General features: G+C 46.8%; 1 protein-coding gene and 1 long non-coding RNA gene across 3 annotated transcripts in view; one reads left to right on the forward strand and one right to left on the reverse strand.

The window, feature by feature from the left end:
* Nucleotides 1–587: 587 nt before the first annotated feature.
* On the reverse strand, nt 588–3,893 carry LOC135907144 (uncharacterized). Its single transcript, XR_010565907.2, has 2 exons — nt 3,794–3,893; nt 588–758 (listed from the first exon to the last, which is right to left on the reverse strand). It is a non-coding gene; the product is annotated as an uncharacterized lncRNA (long non-coding RNA).
* A 9,693-nt stretch (nt 3,894–13,586) lies between these two features.
* Nucleotides 13,587–21,414, forward strand: part of LOC135907897 (endothelin-converting enzyme 1-like) — a 32,523-nt gene continuing 24,695 nt past the window's right edge. The window contains exons 1-2 of one of the 2 annotated variants that reach the window (XM_065439671.2): nt 13,587–13,715; nt 17,829–18,253. In XM_065439671.2, coding sequence (XP_065295743.1) covers nt 17,838–18,253 — 416 coding nt within the window. In that variant the 5' untranslated portion in view covers nt 13,587–13,715; nt 17,829–17,837. Of the gene's footprint in view, nt 13,716–17,711; nt 18,254–21,414 lie in introns of those variants that run through there. The other variant, XM_065439662.2, reaches the window with a different exon arrangement.

Below are 21,414 nucleotides of genomic sequence, written 5' to 3' on the forward strand. Positions count from 1 at the left end.
AGTGTCTATGGATTAATTAAAATTCATGTTTCTAGACAGTTGTCTGCATAATGTCTATGGGCAAGTGTATAGGCTTACAGTTCTACTTTTGTAGACTGAAGTCTATGGAATGTCTACAGACAAATGTATATATACTATAGACATTCTATAGACTTCAGCCTACAAAAACAAAACTTTATAATCCAATACACTTTTTTCTATGACATTCTGCATACACTTGCCAACAAACATGCATTTTCATTAATTTATAGACACTCTATAGACACAGACATTTTATAGAAAAGTCTACAAAGAATGTATAAGGCCATAACTCCATAGCGGCTATCTACAAGTTCGTTTACATTTTTCATTACATGCGGTAGCAAAACGTTTTGAATGTATTTCATTTTATAGATATGAAATGCATGGAAATGCATGGAATGCAGATATTATGCATGTGCACCTGTTCCTTTTCATCTGCGGTTATGCATTACCGTTAGTAGATTAATAAAGCTCCTGAACCAGCTGTACTTTCATATATGTTGCATAAACAGAAAGAATTTATATAGTGCTGAATCATGCAGTGCAAAAAATAAAACAAATGCACCGGCAATGCATTAACCGTTTTTATTGCTCGATATAATACATGAATTCCTTAAATTCTTGTCTTATGCTATTATGGAAACAGATTAAATATTTACACTACTCCTTGGCAAGCATGGTCGCCAGGCTGGCCTTGACCTTTGTGTCATTAGTCCCAAAGGTGCTGCAGGTGTATGCTGCAAATAAGTACATGCAGCAATATGAGGCAAAAATAACAGATGTGTATTCTTTGTATGTTCATTAAGCAGCTGAATATATTTACTCAAACCATCTAAGTCAATACTTAAGGCGGTTTAACTATGACTAATGGCTGCTTGTCAATACAAATCAGTACCTTTATGCAATGTTCTATTGCATGGTATGGTGAACAATTAAACAGTCACAACTGCTGCTCGTGTTAGCAACAGTATGTTCCCTTTTATGACAAGTTCATATATGATGCATTAATGTACTTATCCCAAATGGTCCCTATATTTATTGCGGAAACGTTACCCAGTTGGGCTGTCTGTACAGTTTTTTTGGCTGGTAGTTAAGTGTGCCCGTGCAGAGGGATGTTTTCAGAAGACGTGACTGGAATATTCCCAGTATCATGCCTAAGATTGTAATTTATTTTGCTTAGTACACATTGAAATGTATTTCTCATACTTTTAAATGAATGGGTCATTGGCCATAACTTCAACAGATGGCAGATGGGTTGATTGTATTGATATGGTACCTTAATTTCTTGCAGGTATTGAGGCCTCTTGGGCATGCTAACAGGTTTCCAAGTTAGGTATACCACATGAGCACCCGAAATACCACACGAGCACTTTGTGTCATGGCACGACAGATATGCACCTCCTAGGAAACAGAACTGATAGTATAGTTCGAATGAGTTCTATCACAGTAAATTATTTAAGGTGCTTTGAAAGATGAAAATTTTTTCTAGGCTATCGAGGTTCAAAACGTTTAGTTAACGCAAAAAAAAACATATTGAGCAAGAAATGCCTTGTCAGTCTGCTTGACTTTCTTTTTTTTTTCAATAAATAGAACCAATTTCCTTCAATTTTTATGAAGTGAAACGTTTTAAAAACATATTTAACACAGAGACTCTCTGGAAACTTTGACATGTAACAAGACAGCATACCTATGTGGCCAATTTAAAGTTTCCCGATCTTTTTCCAAGCCTTTCCTGGCTGTTTTCATGAAAATTTTCTGGCAATCTATGACGCCTGCAGCTTAAATGCAATAAAAAATACTATGGTTTAATGCTTGCCGAGTAGTGCCAGTCCATAATATTTAGATAAAACGAATAACACGTCAGTCACTTAACATGTAGTATTAGATGCAACTGACTTGAATCCCTTGTTTAATAAAGCTGACAAGGGCTTCGGCAAGTTCGTAATTGATGGCCACACGAGTACAGCACGGAAGACACAGAGACACGCGTAAAACAAATGCAACAATGTGAGGGAAAACTATACAATGAGTTATTTTTACGGTTCAATAGTAGTTTTCTATATAATTTGCTCTCACCACTTATGCCTCTAGTTAACTTTGTTTACCTATGACTAAAGACTACATGGCAGTATTAATCAGTTCCATTATGATGTTTCGTTATATTACAGTATGATAAGCAGTTAGACAACCATAATGCTCGCCGGTGTTAGCAACGGTACGTTTCGTTTCAAGACAGGTTCATGTGACACACAGTGTACTCATAAAAATGAAAGAAATGTGAGAAGCCCAAACGATTCCTATAATAATAATTGTTGAAACAAAGATACCCTGCTGGACTGTGCACATTTTTCAGGTGTTAATGCAATGTGCCCGTGCCGATCGAACATGCTCAGCATACTGACTGCAGTTTTGAACAATCACGTTAACATTTGCAATTTATTTCCGCTTAGAACAGTCTGCATTGTCTCTTTTCTCATACTTCGAGATGAATACATTTGCCACACTTTCAGTAGAATGCACATGAATGGGGGCGTGCTGATCAGGTCACTTATCAAGTAAAACATGTTACGATCTCTTAGGTGTGTTAATAAGGGTAGAACAAATGCAATGTCCACTGAATTATTTGAATAATCTGTGCGTAAATTATCTACTAAGAAAAGACCACCAAATTGATAATCTGGCTCTTTTTTTCTTTTGTACAGCGCATATAGTATGCAGTCTGTCCAAGACGACGGCACTACATGCAACAGTAATGAAAACCGGAACACTTATTGCGCACGACAAGGGCTTCATACTGTGCACGACTGGCACAATGCGAATCTGCGCCAGCAGCTGCCTAGAGATTAAGAGCACGTAAACTGCATAACCCTGAAGCATCGAAAGGCGCTTAACGCTTTTCATATAGCTCGAAAGATAACTTCTGCTGCTAAACTGTTTAAAAAAGAGACAAAAAACAAATCTTCCAACTACCGTCAAACGCAATGCCTTCAGTCTGAAACGTGTAAAGGTGCTTCCCGGAGCGACTAATTTATTGTGCTCCAATTTTTTCGGCTAAGTTGCGAAGCTGCGAGTGACTGAGCTTATCGCAGGTTTAATGCTCCAAAAGCGTTTGTGGTTGCATATAAATAGATTGGGTGAATCTAGAGATTTTCGCTTGACATTTCTTCAAGTCTCGTGTTTTGCTTGCGGTAACTTCCCAAAATTATTTAGATTGGTTGCCAGAAACCTTAAAAATACTGCTACCTTTAAACAATGCGAAAACGGCAGCGCACACACTGCTGATGCATGCCCCGCAAACACGGCCTTTCATCTGAGTACGTTAGCAGTTATTTAACTATACGTGTCTGTCAGAACATTCTTGATGCTAACACAATTTCGAGATATATACGTAAAGCGTGTCACGAGAATTTCACTACACATGCGGCGCAGCATTCATCGCGGCCGGATCAAGCGCCACGAAATGAGATCTACCACACTGGCTGCCCAACATACACAATCCGCTTAGTGGTAGCTCAATATCAAGTTAAAACATGGTGTAGCCTCCTTCTTTACGCACCTAAACTATTATGCGAAAATCAACAAGCCCGAGCGATCGCTCGCCGTAAAACATTCCGTATAGTAGAAGCGAGAACAAGAGCGCGTTATGAAACCATGTCAACGACAAACCGACACTATACCCGAGTCGCCTGCGCTACATGCAGCCGCTTCGCGCTACGAAATGCGCTCACATAATCATGAGCTATTGACGCAAAACATTTTTGCTAAAGCTTACCGTTCAGTGTAGTTGACGTGTGATGCCACAAAGATGACACGCATACACAGACACCAACGTTCAGGCGGACACCGCACACCGGTACAACCGTTTACGTGCCCGGCGCACTCGTTGAGATGGCACACCGCCGCGCATGCGCAAGTTCTCCGAGCATGCGCAGGAGCTCCGCGCGCGAGGGCGCGCGCGCTCGGAGGAGTGTGAGCGCCTTTTCCTCCTTCATTTTTTTTTCGCTCTCTCTCTCTGCGCGCAATGCGCGCCGGAACGGGTGGCTTATTCATCTTTATCACCATTATTCATCTTTTTTCGTGGACGAAGGAAATGCGCTGGCAGGTTGTATGACAAACGTTGTGGGCTATCGTATGAGACTGGAACGCTAACTTGAATGCGCTGTTTGTAAAAGCCATTACAGGGCCCTTCAAACGTTTCAGACGCATTATTGCCAGCGTCGATTAGGAATACAGCGTACTTGTAGCATATCTTCCAGCGTACCACAAAATGTGATGCCCGCACGTATGTTAGTGCTAATTTTCTGTTCCGGTGATAGGTCAAAGCAATCAGTACAGCATTGAGGTACTCATATGCGTGGCTGCCCAGGCATACCGCCGGCGAAATACTGGGTGGGCTCTGATGATTTGGCACCTATTTTAAGTGAATGAGAAACTTTGATGGGTTTATAGTGCAGGATATCAGTCAACAAAAAACCGCCCTATGTTAGTGACGAAGCCGAGGTATGAAGAAAATGTGAAAAGTATCCGAGAATCGGACGACACACAACGCGAACACCACATGCGCGGCATCGGTTCATCGCACATTCACAAAGTCCGCGTTGTCAGCTACAAACATTACGAGTGTCCTTGCTGTTAGCTCGATGCCTGTTTGGAATCCACTTGTAGCTGAAGCTGGCGTTCATAACAACTATTATAACAATTGGATCGGCGTTTTGCTTTCTTTATTCTACTGCCGCAAAAGTGATGCGACAACTGTGAAGACTGTCTTGGGATTGCGAGACCGACTACGTAGATCATAGCATGTGGTCAACAAATGGGGCGGTATACACTATGTGTATACTAATGTCTACAAATAGGCTCTACAGGAATCTCAGCAGTATACAACTTCAGTGGCTTATATCAAACGCAGCTACGTATTATCCACCGGTACCTGCGCTTGGTTACAGCATACACGGGTTGGGCCCAGATTAACGATGTTTGTCTATTGTTAATCTATAGACATGCAATACCGCGACAACTCAGAGGCAGACCAGGTGGTGAATTCACCACCTGGTCTGCCAGCTTTCGCGACTTATTCACCACCTTTGCCACATCATCACCATCTGACCTTCACCAGCTGGTCTCGCGAAGTGTACGTCCGGGAAGCAGCCAGGTTTAGGGCCTTCGGGTGCCTGGAAGACCTTGGTGACTCGGACGTTGCCTGTTCCGCCGCAATCCTCGTTCGGCGCAGCTGCACCGAATGACGACTAGCAGTCTGCACGGTTTGCCCGCCGCGCCGGGGTTGCACGCGGTGCCGGTCACGCATGAACTAGTGCCATATCATCGCCTTCGCAGAGGGCGGGGAGTATGGGAACTCGGCATTACATAAAATCGACTTTCTTATATAGACATTCAATACACCAGGAGAGAAAAAGAAATAGAAACCTTAGCCGACTATTATTATCTGTCTAGTATAGAGAGTCTATAGACAGAGTATGGACAAAAATAAATAGAGACTGTATCGGCTTTCGTCTGTAGGTAGTCCATATAGAGGGGAAGCAGACAAAAAAGAAACAAACACTTTACGGAATTTTTTCTATAGACCGTCTATAGACTGCGCGTAGACAAAAAGAAATAAAAACCTTATTGACTTTCGTCTATAGAAAGTCTATAGACAGAGTATATGGACAAAAATAGACAGAGACATGTACCCACTTTCGTCTATAGGTAGTCCATAGAGGGGAAGTAGACAGAAAAGAAACAAACACCTTATCGACTTTTTTCTATAGACCGTTCATAATCTACGAGTAGACGATAACAAAAAGAAACGTTATCGACTTTCGTCTTTAGAAAGTCTGTAGACAAAGTATGGACAAAAATAGATGAGACCGTACCCACTTTCGTCTATAGGTAGTCCATAGAGGGGAAGGATACAAAAAAATACACCTTATCGACTTTTTTCTATAGACTGTCTATAGACTGCGAGTAGACAAAGAGAAATAGAAACCTTATCGACTTTCGTCTATAGAAAGTCTATAGACAAAATATACCCGCCGTGGTTGCTCAGTGGCTATGGTGTTAGGCAGCTGAGCACGAGGTCGCGGGATCGAATCCCGGCCACGGCGGCCGCATTTCGATGGGGACGAAATGCGAAAACACCGGTGTACTTAGATTTAGGTGCACGTTAAAGAACCCCAGGTGGTCGAAATTTCCGGAATCCTCCACTATGGCGTGCCTCATAATCAGAAAGTGGTTTTGGCACGTAAAACCCCATAATTTAATTTAATTTTATAGACAAAGTATGGACAAAAATAGATAGAGACCGTAATCCACTTTCGTCTATAGGTAGTCCATAGAGGGGAAGGATATAATGAAGAAACAAACTCCTTATCGACTTTTTTCTATAAACTGTCTATAGACTGCGAGTAGACAAAAGAAATAGAAACCTTATCGACTTTCATCTATAGAAAGTCTATAGACAAAGTATGGACAAAAATAGATAGAAGCTGTATCGACTTTCGTCTATAGGTAGTCCATAGAGGGGAAGTAGGCAAAAAAGAGCAAACACCTTATCGACTTTTTTCTATAGACCGTCTATAGACTGCGTATAGACAAAAAGAAATAGAAACTTTATCGACTTTCGTCTATAGACAGTCTACAGACTTTGTATCAACAAAAGTCCAAATCTATAGAAAGGAAAGGTCGTCTATAAGAAGTCTATAGACTTTCTATAGACAGTATAAAGTCATTTTTGTAAGGGAGCTCCGAGTCATCCTTCTCTGCGTCGGCGCTCGCGCGCGTTCGCTGGCCGGGGGCCCCCACTTGCCTGCCGCTGCCGACACAACAAAGTTCTCACGCTTCATCGAGATTTGAAAGTTCATGTGCCTACTGGCGACGGGTGTCTGCTGTGTTTCCAAGCTTGGGCCCTACTTCGAACACTCCGTATCGTGAACAAGAACTAGCGCTAGTCATCGGACGCGGACGGCCTTATCACATGCACCGAAACAAGAATAACATGCTAAAAGGAAAGGTACGCACCAGCTCAGAAATGCAACTCCCATTTAGTTTTACTTCAAAATACACCGACTAGGTAACGTTAGCTTTAGCCTCGTTATATCAGTGCACAATATGTGTATTTAGTTCCTGAATGTACCTAATCATCATCATCATTATCATCATCATTATCATAATTTATTCTCTTAAGGGTCCCTTCAGGGACATTACATAAGGGGGGGGGGGGAGACAGCGATGGGAAAGTGCCATACATCAGCTCAAAAAAAGAAAAAAAAGAAAGAAAATTCCGGCAAAGGTAACAGAAAAATGAATAATAAACTGTAGAAAACGCCAGGCATAAACAGAACAATGAAAATATCTCAAACTGAGTAGCAATAAATTAAAGGAAAGTGTACACGCAAATGTGAAACACGCTAAACATAAGTGGCAAGAAAGAATATAGGCGATGACACAAGCAAGTCGGATTGCTGCGAGAGGAAACGTGATTGTAACTGTCTAAATTTTGAGGGATTCGACTCTAACACCATGGCTTTGGGAAGATTGTTCCATTCTTTTATGGCAATGGGGAGGAAGGATTTGTTGAAGGCGTTGGAAGAACCATGAAAACGCTGTATGCTAAGGGAGTTAAACGGTGAGATGAGCGTAACGGAGCATCTAATAAGTTCTCGCGCAGTGCAGGAAAGTTAAAGTATAATTTATGAGAGAGAGAAGAAACTTTATTATTGAGTGGTCCGGCAGTTCGTTGTGGTGGCCTCAGGTGGCGGCTCGAAGTCCTTGGACTCGGGCGGCATCTTTGGCTTGCCGGACGGCCCAGAGCTGGTCTGCCAACTCTGAACTTTTGAGAGCGGCCTCCCAGCGGCGGCGACGCCGATTGAGAAGGTCCCCGGCGGCCCCCGCAGTCGGGGCGGCGTCGGGAAGGAGCGAGCTTGAGGCTTCCCGTACTGTGGTAACGGCCGCGACTACGGACGCGTCGCGAACGGATGTGGTCCCATTACCGTGGTTACCGGCACATACCCAGAGCATGTGTCGCAGCGTTGCTCGCTCTCCGCAAGCTTTACAGGCATCTGTTTAATATAAACCCGGGTAGCAGTGATGTAGGACCGCGGGGCTAGGGTAGGTGTGTGTCTGGAGCAAGCGTAAAGTTACGGCCTCATTCCTGTTTAACTTGTCGTGTGGTGGCGGGAATGTGCCTCTTTGGGGTCTGTAGTGTTGGGTGAGGTCTCTGAACGTGGTCAGGCGATCGCCCCACGCTCATTGTGATTCTTGTTGCCGCATTTTTGTTGTAGTGTCTCGATCAGGCAGATCCGATGCCCCGCTCTCGGGGGCGGGGGCGGCGACCACATAATCTGCGGCGGCTCGGCGTGTGAGACCTCGAGCCGTGGCGTGGGCCGCCTCGTAGCCGCGACCATGACATCGGTGTGTGCCGGGGTCCAGAGGAGGAAGACCGTAGAATTTTGGGGTTGCGAGGGCGATGACGAGTCGCCGTCGTCACAAATTCGGAGTATGCGGACCGCTTCCCGGTCGCGCGAAGCCGCGGATTGCTGCCTGCGAGTCGCTGATCACGATCCCAGCGCTAGGCACCGTGGCCAGTGCTATGGCTATTGCGGCTTCTTCGGCCGCTTCTGTGTGTCCCGTGGTCACCGTGGCGCTCGCGAGGCACTTACCCGTGCGGTCTACAACCGCAGTCGCGTGTGCGCTTCTCTCTCCTTCATATCGCGCAGCGGCTACGTACACCACCTCGCTGCTGTTGCCAAACTTCTTCTGAAGGTTTCTTGCTCATTTGTTGCGTCTCGCGGCGTGGTGCGTCGGGTGCATGTTTTTGGGAAGCGGCTGGATGATCAGGCGGTCGCGGACCGAGGCCTGAACCGCCATCTTTTCTCCATGCTGAGTGTGGTACGCGATGTCGAGTGACTCGAGGATGCATCGACCTGTCTTTGAATTAGATAATCGTTCGTATTGCGCAGTGTCGTGCGCCTCGATTAACTCGTCAAGTGAGTTGTGAAGCCCGAGCTCCAGAAACTTGTCGGTGCTGGCGTTGAGTGGAACGCCGACCGCCCTCTTGAAAGCCTTTTCGGTTCATGCATTCGACCTTGTTTTTTGCGCACCCTATTCACTTAAGGTAGGGGGCAACATACGTTATGCGGCTTATCGCGTACGCCTGCGCGAGACGGAACGCGCAGTCTTCACGCATACCATTGCGTCTATTCGTGATGCGACGCAAGAGTCGGATCGTGTCATCTACCGAACGACGAAGTCTTCGCACCGTCTCTCCGTTATGGCCGTTTGCCTGCAGGTGTAGCCTTAGGATTCTAATTTTCTCTACGTGCGGTACGGGAGTACCATCTGCCAATGTAATGCGTATTTTAGAATATTCCCGTTCCTCTTCGCGCAGGGTTTTACGACCTCTCCTTGTGGGTTTGTAGAGTAAGAGTTCGGACTTGGTAGCCGAGCACTCGAGGCCCGTTCCACGCAAGTAATCCTGAACCGCATCTACTCCTGCCTGTAGCGTTCGCTCGACGTGCCCGTCACATCCTCCCCCGGGAACCCAGAGGGTGATGTCATCCGCGTAGAGACTGTGATGTAATCCTTCTACTTCTGTTAATTTCTCGGGTAGACCGAGTAGAACTAAATTGAAGAGTAAGGGTGATATGACGAATCATTGCGGCGTGCTGGACGGACCCATCTCAAATTCCGGCGATTCCTCGTCGCCAACGACGATGCATGCACGCCTGCACGCGAGGAAATCTCTAACGTAATTACACGTTCTTAATTTGGCCTAGTACGAATGTTCTAATTGTTTTTAAGATTGCTTCGTGTTTGACGCTGTCAAAGGCCTTTTAATATCTAGGTCGAGGATTGCCTTAGTGGAGCTGGTAGTGTCGTCTACGATCTGGTGTTTAAGCTGAAGCAGTACGTCCTGCGAGAAGAGGTTGCGGCGTAATCCTAGCATGGTGTGCGGGAACGCGTCACAGTCTTCGAGAAAGTCGGTCACGCGGGTAAGAACAGCGTGTTCCATGACTTTGCCGACGCAAGACGTAAGCGAAATCGGTCTTAGATTATCGAGCGTAACTTGCTTCCAGGGTTTTGGAATCATGATAACGCGGGCCGTTTCCACGCTTCGGGAAGGGAGCCCCCTCGCCAGCACTCGTTCACGTAGGCCGCGAGGCGGGAAATCGACTCGCCGTCTAGGTTACGGAGACTCTTGTTAGTAACCCGGTCCGGGCCGGGTGTCCATCGGGTGTTTAGTTCGAACAGGACTATCCGAATTCCTGCTTCGCTAAATTCGGCGTCCAATTTATCATTTGCGGCGCCGTCGTATTCTTAAAGTCTTAAAAGTAACGATCGCCTTCTTAAAGTAACGATCGCGTATTGCGTCGAAGAAGTTATCACCTTTGTAATCTCGTACTAGTGTACCAGTCTTGTGGCCTTGAGCGGCCCTAGTCTCCTCCGGATCTAATAGGTGTCGAAAGAGGCGCCAAGCGCTCGCCCCGGCCATCTGCCTCTCGAGGCCATTGCACGTGTCTTCCCACTGTGCCATGGATACCTGGAGTGCATGTTCTACGGTCTCTCTGTCTAATTGTGCTATGCGTTTGCGCAAAGCCTTATTATGTCTTTGACATTTTCATCTCTTTAGAAGCGCTCGCTTTGCTTCCCACATGTGTAGCAGCCTGCTGTCAATTATTTCGAGGTTCGCCTCGGGCGGAACTTCGCTCGTTGCCGCGTCTACATCCTGGGAGGCAACAGAAGCTGATCATCAGGTTGATGGCAGATGAGATTGCCGTGCTCATACGTAGCCGCCGTGACCACGTTGTGCTCCAGGCAGTACGCAGTGCGCAGGAGGCAGAACTGCACAAAGAACAGCAGAGGGTTTAACCGCATTCTTTCGGTGCCACCGTGCCCAGTCTTTGGCGTTTAGATATGCGCCGGTTAAATCATTGTATTTGGCGAGCCTGTCCCGTTCTGCGAGAGGAGTGTTCGCTATCGTGCGATAAGCGTTGCCCTGTTCTGCGTGGCGGGTCATGTTTCGCGCCGTCGGGTCCGCCGCCTCGTTTAGGTCCGAGAGCGCGTCGCGTTCCGTGGTGACATGCGCGGAGAACCATATGATCCTCGAGCTCGTGGTTTTGGATCTGCCCACTTTGACTAGAATGGACAGGGCTTCCTTGGAAATTCTACCTTTGGCGTAATTCTTTACTGCCGTTTGCGAGTCGCTTAGCACGACTTCGCATTCCTGTTCTGTGAGGGCCAGCGCGATCGCTACTTCTGCGCTATTTCCGAATGTTTGGTGTATACACTGCATGAGACTGTGATTTTGGAGTTTGCGTCTTTGACTACGGCGGTGTATTTTTGGCCGTTCGCATATTCGGCTGCGTCGACAAAGCGCGCGCTTCTCTCCATGCCGAATGAACGGAGCAGAACCTCGGCTCTTGCGTTTCTTCTGCCTCGGTTGTAATCGGCGTGTACGTTTCTTGGGATATTTGCCACCGTAATGGTGTCTCTGATTTTGTTCGGGATTCGTATTTTCTGGCCGTGCATGTTGTGGTACATTATGCTGAGCTTGTTCATAATGCGCCTTCCTGTCGTGGTGGTCGACAGGCGTTCGAGCTGCGAGATGCGTGGTGCTTCGGCTATTTTTTCCAGCGTGTTTTTGTATGCCCAGCTGGGCCAGGAGCTCGGTGCTCGTAGATTCCGGGAAGCCCAGAGCTATCTTGTACGTTGTTCCTATGAGCATGCTGATCTCATTCTTTTCCGCGACGTACTAGTTGTGGTAAGTGGCTACGTAGGCGATGTGGCTGACAAGTCGAATGACGTTGTCTTCCTTCTTGCCCGTTTGTCTGTTGGTTATCCTCTTTATGAGTCTCGTGGCGCTGGTGACTTTGCCTTGGATATTCCTCACAGATGCGCCCTTTACCCGCAATGGTTGCTCGGTGGCTATGGTGTTGGGCTGCTGAGCACGAGGTCGCGGGATCGAACCCCGGCCACGGCGGCCGCATTTCGATGGGGGCGAAATGCGAAAACACCCGTGTACTTAGATTTAGGTGCACGTTAAAGAACCCCAGATGGTCGAAATTTCCGGAGTCCTCCATTACGGCGTGCCTCATAATCAGAAAGTGGTTTTGGCACGTAAAACCCCATAAAAGAAAGATGCGCCCTCAATTTGCGTAAGAACACTTCCATAATAGCATGCTGCACAGCTTATCTACAACTGGCGAGAGCTCCGCTTAGTGTCCCGTTCACGTCACCGTTCTCGAAGACTTGTGCTGGACGCGGTAGTTCGAAAATCCTGTTGTGTCGCAATTTGAACAGGTGCACCAGTCGTTATACAAATTGCAGCAAGCGTAGAAGGACAGCATGGTCAATGACAAGGGGCGGGGTACTGGAAAATGAAGGAGCTTTAGGCGCCAGACCAAGAAGGTGAATTTGTTATCCCATCCTGACAGTTGCATTGTGCTGTACCAAGGATACCCGGCCTGCACAAGTGTGAGTGGAAGGCGCAGTGCAGAACTGCAAGCCGGACACGGGAGCTGTCCGCTGTGTTGTGTTAACAGGGACACTAGGGCACATGATAGCAAGCCTACAATAAAGTGCAGCATGGTTCAGAACGCTGTTTTTTCTGCCACGCAAAGCAGGCACGTGTTTGCATTGAGCTGAATTGCAAGTTGAAAACCGCGGAGAAACATTTCGCTTTTGTATTAACGATGACAATGTGCCGACTACGCTGCGCGATTCAGTGGTTGAGGAGTTAGTTCTATCAGTGGGTGTCCACAGTATCTACAAGTTGGCCGTATGAACCAGCAAAGGCAATTTTTGATCTATCTTAATGTTTTGGCCAACAAAAGAAAAAGACCGTGGACAAATTCAATAAATCATTCTCACGCCTATGACTTTGCGAGAATATCTGTCAATATTTTCCCTATTTTAATTTGATGTCATCTAGTTGCAGCTTACAGTTCAGCCGGGGCAGCAAATTAGATTCTGATTTTTTTTTTAAACAGAGCTGTAACGCTTCGACCTGTAACTTGTGTGCACACTTCGAACTTTGTTTACATATTACAGAGTAGCTGTTAGTGCCTTGTTGGTCGGGAAATTTCGCGGCATCATCCCCAAGAAAACAAAAAATCCTTCAGTGATTGAAACGGTCTGTTCATACATTTATTCTTTGGTGTCACGTATACTAGATACACCACAGCATTCGTTTCAATACAGAACAAGCCGAAAACAAGCATGCAAACCCCACAAATAACGATAAGGCCTTCTGCTAACAATGAGGAAGCACATAGCGCCTCCACATAAGGTTCCAGGCAAATATTGCTCTTGCGCAAGCTGCCGCTGCAACTCCAGCTTGCGACGTAGGGAGTGACGTCACTAGAGCTTCAAATATAAGATAACCAGCCTGGCAACTAATTTCACTCTTGTTGCAGTACCGCTACGGGTAGGCGACGCATAGTTAAGACTCCGGAAGAGGAGCGTGAATGCGAGTATAGCGGCAAAGAAACGAAACGACAATACGACAAGCGGCGACGTGTTGCCGCTGATCGTATTTCTGTGGAAATCCAGCACAGGGGAAGCCGGCGCTTCCACATTCTCCTGTGGCTGAATAAGGCATCGGATGAGGAACTGAGCAGTAAACCGCTGCATACCCCCTCAGCTCTTGCAGTGGGGTGTTTCAACAGCTTCGTTGGATATGTTCGCAAGGCCGGGTGGTGAGTCAATCTCTACCTATAATTTTAAACAACTATAAACAATCTGCCTCTTGTAGTTAATTAAGGAAACCGTACACACCTATTACAAACATTTCGTAACGGAAAAATTAGAAAGAAGAAAAATTTTTCAGTACATATTTGCAGAGCGTCTTGCTTAGATGGTTAGATCATCATCACTAGCCTATTTTCATGTCCACTACAGGATGAAGGCCTTTCCCTGCCTCTCCAGTTGCCCCTGTCCTGCGCCTACTGATTCCAACTTGCACCTGCGAATTTCGTCGTTTCATCACCTCACCTAGTTTTCTGTCGTCCTCGACTGCGCACCATTCTCTTGGCCCCCATTCTGTAACCCTAATGGTCCACCGGTTATCCATCCTACGCATTACATGGCCTGCCCAGTTCCATTTTTTCTCTATCAATTAGAATGTCGGCTATCCCAGTTTGCTCTCTGGTCCACAGCGCTTTCTTCCTGCCTCTTAACGTTGCGCCTAACATTTTTCGTTCTATCGCTCTTTGCGCAGTCCTTAACTTGTTCCCAAGCTTGTTTGTCAGTCTCTAAGTTTCTGCCCCATATGTTTGCATCGTTAGAATGCATTGATTGTACACCTTTCTTTTCAACGATAGGGGTCAGCTTCCAGTCAGGATCTGGCAATGTCTGCCATGTGCACAGGAACCCATTTTTACTCTGTAAATTTCATTCTCACGATCAGGGTCTTCTATGGGTAATAGACCTAGGCAAACGTGCTCCTTCGCAGACTCTATAGGCTGATTGGTGATCCTGAACTAGTGTTTCCGTGCCCACCTATTGATCATTATCTTTGTCTTCTGCATATTAATCGTTAACCCCACTCTTACACTTTCTCTGTTAACGTGTTAACGTGCTCAATCATTTGTTGTAATTCGACCCCAGCGTTGCTCAACAGGACAATGTCATCTGCATGCAAACCTAAGTTTGCAGAGATATTCGCCGTTGATTGTCACTCCTAAGCCTTCCCACTTTAATAGCTTGAAACTTCTTCCCAAGATCTCAGTGAACATCACTGAAGTAGCAGTGAATAGCTCCTTGTCTGACGACTTTCTTTAAAAGTATCTTTCTACTTTTTTACTGGTGAAGTACGGTAGCTGTAGAGTTAGTTGTAGCACCTGCTTTACTCCTTGATTACGTAATACTTCTGGTTGCTGGTATCTCTACTGAATCAAATGCCTTTTCGTTACCTATGAAGGCTAAATAGTCGGGCTGATTGTGTGCTGCAGGTTTCTTGATTACCAGATTGATGACATGGATGTGATCCATTGTACAGTCGCCCTTCCTGAAGCCAGCCTATTCTCTTCGTTTACTGAAGTATTGGCTTTAGTCTATTGGAAATTACCTTCGTGAATACTTTATACAATACTGACAGTAAGCTAAGGGGCCTATAATTCTTCAATTCTTTAATGTCTCCCTTTCTGCGGATTAGAATAATGTTGGCATTCTTCCAGTTCTCTGGAACACCCGAAGTCATGAGACCTTACGCATGAACAGCCACCTACTTTTCAAGCATGACAACTCCATTTTTGATTAGGTCGACTGTTATTCTAAATTCTCTTGCCACTTTTCCGCGGGTTATGTCTTACAATTCCCTTCTGATTTCATCGTCAGGTACAGAAGGAGCCTTTGCATCCTGTTTATTACTACTTCGAATGAAGGTAACGCAGCTGCTTTGGATTACTCTTTTTACGGTACTTGCTTTACTTATTACTGGTCAGTACAGAATTCTTCCGTTGCTTTATTATATCTTCTAAATTGCTTATGATATTACACTGCTTATCTTCAGTGCATATATAATGGCTCGTCATATGCCAAGTTTTCTTCTCACTGATTTCATGCTGCATCCATATTAACGCGATAGCGTTAAGGAGCTCGTGTCGCAGAAAAGCCGGTGTCGTCGGCGTCGGTGTCGGCGTCGGCGTTTGCGGCGTTGACCGTGAGCGATAAATCACGGCAGGCGCTTCATAAATAAAAAGCAACTTCCAAGATTGGCCCGGTGGGAATCGAACCAGGGTCTCCGGAGTGTGAGACGGAGACGCTACCACTCAGCCACGAGTTCGATGCTTCCAAGCGGTGCAAACGCGCCTCTAGTGAATGCGGTGTTGCCTTCGAAACGAGCCGTGGAAAGTTATACTGCGGTGTATATCGGTAGTTATGAACATGTAACGTACAGAAGTCACAATTACACGAATTGCGAAGTGCGTTTCCGCTGCATTTCTTCTGCGCTTTCCGCACACGCAGAGCCATCTTGCGGCAAACACAGAAGACCCCCTCCTCTCAATGTACGGCGCTGCCCCGACAGGATGCGCGCCGCGCGCGCATTGGGACCGCTGCCAGGCGCGTCGCAGGACTCCCTCTCCCCTGACGACGCTTCGCCGTGCTCCCGGTCCTTTCTTTAGATTACTATCTATCTCTCTGCCCGTGCCGATCGCGACGTTTGGCTGGCGTAGATCGTTTCCCCTCCGAGACACCGAGTTCTTTGGTTCGCTCCGTTCGCTCAGGCGCAGGTTTCGTTGCCGCGCCGAACGCTGCGTTGCTCGACGCTCACCGCGTGATAGGTGGGCGCTAAGTCCGATGCGGGGCGCATTGTAAGTGATCGCTGTGCCGTAGCGCATTGTCTTATACCCCTTGGCGGGTCGACGGGAGCGCTGTCGCGTCCCACTCTTGAAGGCGAAGCTTAAGCGTCCTCCAATTTTTTTTATTGCTTGCTAAGTTTTTCTCGTGTTATAATTTCGAATATATTTTAGTTTCTCCTTGTTGATCAGTTTTGACAATTCTTCGAGTTCTATCTGAACTCTTTTGAGTTGGACATTGTCATGGTCTGTCGTTTCCCTATTATGTCCGTTTTGGAGAGCTTACCTACTGGTTGCCTTGGTACCTTCCCGCTTCAACTGCTGCTTCTGAAGACAGCCAAGTTACGGTTTCATTCATTATCTCTATGTCATCTTGATCTATCTGTTATAAAGCTGCATATTTGTTTGCAAGCACCCGCCTGAATTGGTCTGCTTTTACGCCTACTTTGTCTAGGTTGTCCTGTTTCTTCTTGACTAATTTTACTATTTCTCTTAGACCTCAGTAACCTATGATCACAGCACTTTGTCCTACCTACAGGCTTACATACTGCACTATGCTGGGATTAGCGGAGAGTATGAAATCTATTTCATTGCTTGTTTCTCCATTAGAGCTTTTGCAGGTCCACTTCCTGTTGCTGCGCTTTCCGAAGATGGTATTCATTATTCGGAGCTGATTTCTTTCCGCGAATTCTACCAACATCTCTCCTCCAGTGTTCCTAGAATTGATGCCATAGTTGCGAAATGCTTTGTCCACCAGCCTGCGTTTTCCCAACGTTTCCATTGAAGTGGTAAATGACTACAGTATACTGACTTTACACTTTTCTCATCGCTAATTCGACATCGTCATTAAACTGTTCTATTTCTTCATCAGCGTGACTGCAGTTTAGAGTATAGGCTTGTACTATCTTTATTCTATACCTCATGTTAAGATTTATTGCGACTACTGCTACCTTTTCATGAATGCTGTAAAATTCGTCAATGTTGCCCGCTATGTTCTTAGGTATTAGGAATCCTACCCCGTATTGCTTCTTATCTGGGATACCCCTATAGCAGAAAACATGGCCGTTAGCACTGTTTAAGCGTCACCAGTTCTTCTAATCTCGCTAAGGCCAGTGATATCCCAAACAATGTCTGATAGTTCCCGAAAGAGTCCTGCTAAGGTATCTTCACTCTAGAGGGTTAATGTGTTGTACGTTGCCATTTTCAGTTTCCAGTGGCGGCTGTTCGGGTCCAGAGATTCTTAGCCCACTCTGCCACGTTGCAGGTCTGACCGCCACAAATCTATCTATAGAGGCTACGTGACGCTCTTCGGGGGCAGAAGGGCAAAAGCAGCCTTCCATAGTTCACAACCACTGTCCCCATATCGCCATTGCAACTTCTTCAATGGATCGCGCGCACGAGGGCACGCAGCACTCCGTTCACGCGCTGTCTAGAACGTTCGCGTTGAAGATCGTCCTTTCAGAGTCGACCCTACGATATTAACAGCAGAGCCTCAAGTAGCAGCGAACGCAGGTTTGGTTTATGACACCACGGAGAGAGCACGGTAGAGGTGCGCCGTCGCCAGCGCGAGAGGACCCCCGTGTGCGGCGACCTGGCCACGCAGCGTTCGTGGGCGCCGTCGGTCTGATCGCGGCTGCCGTGTGCGTCGCCGTACCCATCGGGTTGCGCCTGAGCCTGATACGTTGCAAGGGCAGCGAGTGCCTGTCGCTAGAGCGGGACATGAAGCGCGCCATGGATCCCAGCGCGGACCCGTGCAGCAACTTCTACCAGCACGTCTGCGGCCAATGGGCCAGTGGAAAGACGGACTTCGCATATGTCACCTACAAGTACAGGAACTCCCAGGACAAGGACCTGATGTACGAACTGGTGACGGGCGTCTCGCTGACTCCGAATCGCCATCAGACCACCCGTGATAAGCTGGCCCTGCTGTACCTCAGGTGAGGCGCGTCTGACGGGGCAACGGCCTTTCTCCTTTTGGGGCAAACAAGCTACCGGTCGATTTCAGAATGTTCTCGCCCTCGACAACTAACTGTAGGCATTTTCAGTTCCCTGTCCCTAGAGGAGCTCGAGATTGTCAACGCTGGTAAACTGGGATCCTATTGTAGATGTGCTTTAGATTACCATGTTTTATAGCGATAGTATATAGACAGACTCTTGAGGCACGCTTTCGCCGTCGCTGTCGATGCCACCGTGCTGTAATCGTCGATGAGCGGCTTACGCGTGACTGGCTCAACCACAAGAAACAAATTTTCGACGGATTTTTGGCGTCGGCGCTGTGACGTAGTGGGGCAGATGTACGTGTTGTGTGAGTGTCGGCCTCAATGTCGTATTGTTCATGACGACCGAAAGTCCATCGGCAAATTGTTCCTTGTGGTTATTGCTTTAGGTTCCAGAAAGCGGACAGACGCGCAGTGCGTTTGGCTTCAAAAACGACGATCCCAATCGCAAGCAGTTCTGCTCAAGCGGCTGTGCAGTTGAGCAAGGGCATAATTCCGCCTTCTGCTGCTTCCACGAGCATTGTGGGCACAAATACCAAGCGTTCTTGTTGTGAACCTGCCCGCATCGATTCGTCTGAGCGGGGTAGACTGTAAAGTTTAAGCAGGGTCCTTCGTTCAAGCTGCAAACGGTCACTGCTTTTTTTTCGATCTGTACTTGCGCTCAACTATATGTGGCAATGAAGGAAAGGCTACGGAGGCAAAGCCGTTCCAGAGCGCTTCAGAAATGATTCCGGCGTTTTAATTCCGTTAGGAAGACAAAATATAAACACCTCATTAGTAACAGTTAAATAAGACGGAACACACCTCCGAGTGTAAAAACTCACTTATTTTGGCGCTTTTCTCTCCCGCATCTGGCAAATACCGTTGCATGTGGAAGCTGCGTCGATTCAGCGTCTGTTCCGAGCAACTAAAAGCACTGTCAACGCTGCTGGACTGCTTGGCGCCGTGACACATGTGCACCAGCCACGCGCCGGTAGCTTTCCCTTCATTGCAATCGAAAGTTCTCCACGAGTATAGCTTCGCAACATGTTCACTACCGAGATGGGACACCTGCGAAGCCTCTGGCGGCACTTACGATTATGCCAGCGTTGAGACGAGTGATTTAGCTCGCACGCTGCGCCGCGGGAAGATGTCGCCCGGGCGTATTGTTGGAACACCGTTAAAATAAGTTCAGAGCAATGCTTAACCTTACCATCACTTTTATGCGTTGCCCTTTATTCGAAACTCGCCATTCATCTTATTTAGGAGGCGAGAGAAAAATCGGGTAGGGCATTTCCCTTATCTTTGTGAACTTCTCTTATTCATATATCGAGAGAAGCGAAAACGATAAAACACTGATTTTTATATAAAGCAATGTGAGATGTCCAAAGTATCAACCTGACATTTAAATCTAATGCATTGAACGAACTCTCAAAACATCCTTTTCGAAATCTCGCTGTGGGAATCATCATTGAAGTCAACCGTGAATTTGTTCGGTTCGTTAGGGAGAGTGGGGGCTGTAGTGAGCTCTCAACCGGCGTGACCTGTAGTGCACCTAACGGCAAAGTGTTTCCGCAAATTACACGAAAAGAACTGTGTTATGTGCCAGCACAATTGCTGCTGCAATGCGTTTTTTGCATGGATGGTACAATGGTGCAATCTTGGAGTGCTCCTTCCACGCAGGGGCTGTCGCCAAGACAGCGTCTGTGGGAATTTGAAGAGCGTAATTTTTTTTCCCTATAATAGCGATTGCGAAACACTGCGAGCGAAACCTGCAATATCCTAGAGAGAGCAGAAACAACGCCAAACGAGGCGTGGACAACAACGAGGCTCTTAGGCTTGCCAGTATATGGGTCTGGTGACAGCGCGGAAGAGCTTTGAATGCAAGCTACATCCTTCCTTACACTGCAGAAGAATCAGCTTGACACAGCGCTTTCCGGAAGGCCTTCGGATGGTACTGGAGTAGTGCATATTTTTTCAAGGGAACGATGAATTCGTCTCAAAATCACAGGGAAGTGTCAGCTCACCGACGAGTTCTGGTTTCGCAACTGCTCTTTGCCATAAATGAGTTAAAGTAGTGCACTAGCGGCCCTTTTATTTGCGTTCCCACGTACTCGGATTCACGTGCTATCAGTGGATGCGTGCTTGGTTTTGCCCAAGGAGCTTTTTCTAATAAATATTCTGGAGTGGAAATGATGCCCTGAAATTGAAGCCACACCGCCGCCATCCAAGGAGGGGCACAATACAAGACCAACCTGTAGTGAAGTAGCCGTAGCGCTCTCCTCACACTGCCCACGAGATAAAGAGGGTAATGTTGACGTAGAAATGCCGGTAGATGTATATCTTAGTGTTACTTGTTTTAGGACTGATCCTGCACATCCTTGCAAGTTTTATTTGCGATTGTCCCTCAACACTCAGCCGAACATAATACTTTCGAAGAACGGCAGATTGGGCGAATTGCTTGTTTTTCATAATGTTTAAAAGCGGCGCAAGGACTTACACCGGACAAGAGAATAGAGGATGGGACACACACACGGCGCTGACTTACAACTGCGTTTATTGGAAAAAGCACGATGGCTTTTTGAAGCCTTAAATCAAGCGTGCGGGCATGCTCGATATGAATAAAAGCACAGGTCATATCCAAAACATTGCCTCGTGGAAGCGGGTGAGATTAACACCATTTACACTCACTTTGATACTGACGCAAGTTTAATAAATGTACTCATAGTCGCGCCCTAAACCTTGGGTAAACGTTACTCTTTCTCATGTGGTTTTTATGGACTGCGAGAGAGAGAGAAATAACTTTTATTTATACAGCCGGCAGATTGGTGGGGAGGCCAACCCCGCCTAGATAGCGGCCGGAAGCCCTTGAGCTCTAGCTGCATCCTCGGCCTGCTGGAAGGCCAAAAGTTTGTCTTCGGGGGCCGAGCTTAGCAACACGGTCTCCCACTGCTTCCGATCTTAATTTTTTGGCCCTGTCGGGACGTCCGAAGGCAGGCCCAGATAGTGTGATCCAGGTCCGCCCTTGACAAAATTTACATTTGGCCGTATGTTGGTCTGGGTAATAATGATTATAAGTCATCGGACTTGGATACGTATTTGCTTGAAGGAGGCGCCGCGCC

The sequence above is a fragment of the Dermacentor albipictus genome, chromosome 1 (genome assembly GCF_038994185.2).
Source record: "Dermacentor albipictus isolate Rhodes 1998 colony chromosome 1, USDA_Dalb.pri_finalv2, whole genome shotgun sequence".
Taxonomy (NCBI): domain Eukaryota; kingdom Metazoa; phylum Arthropoda; class Arachnida; order Ixodida; family Ixodidae; genus Dermacentor; species Dermacentor albipictus.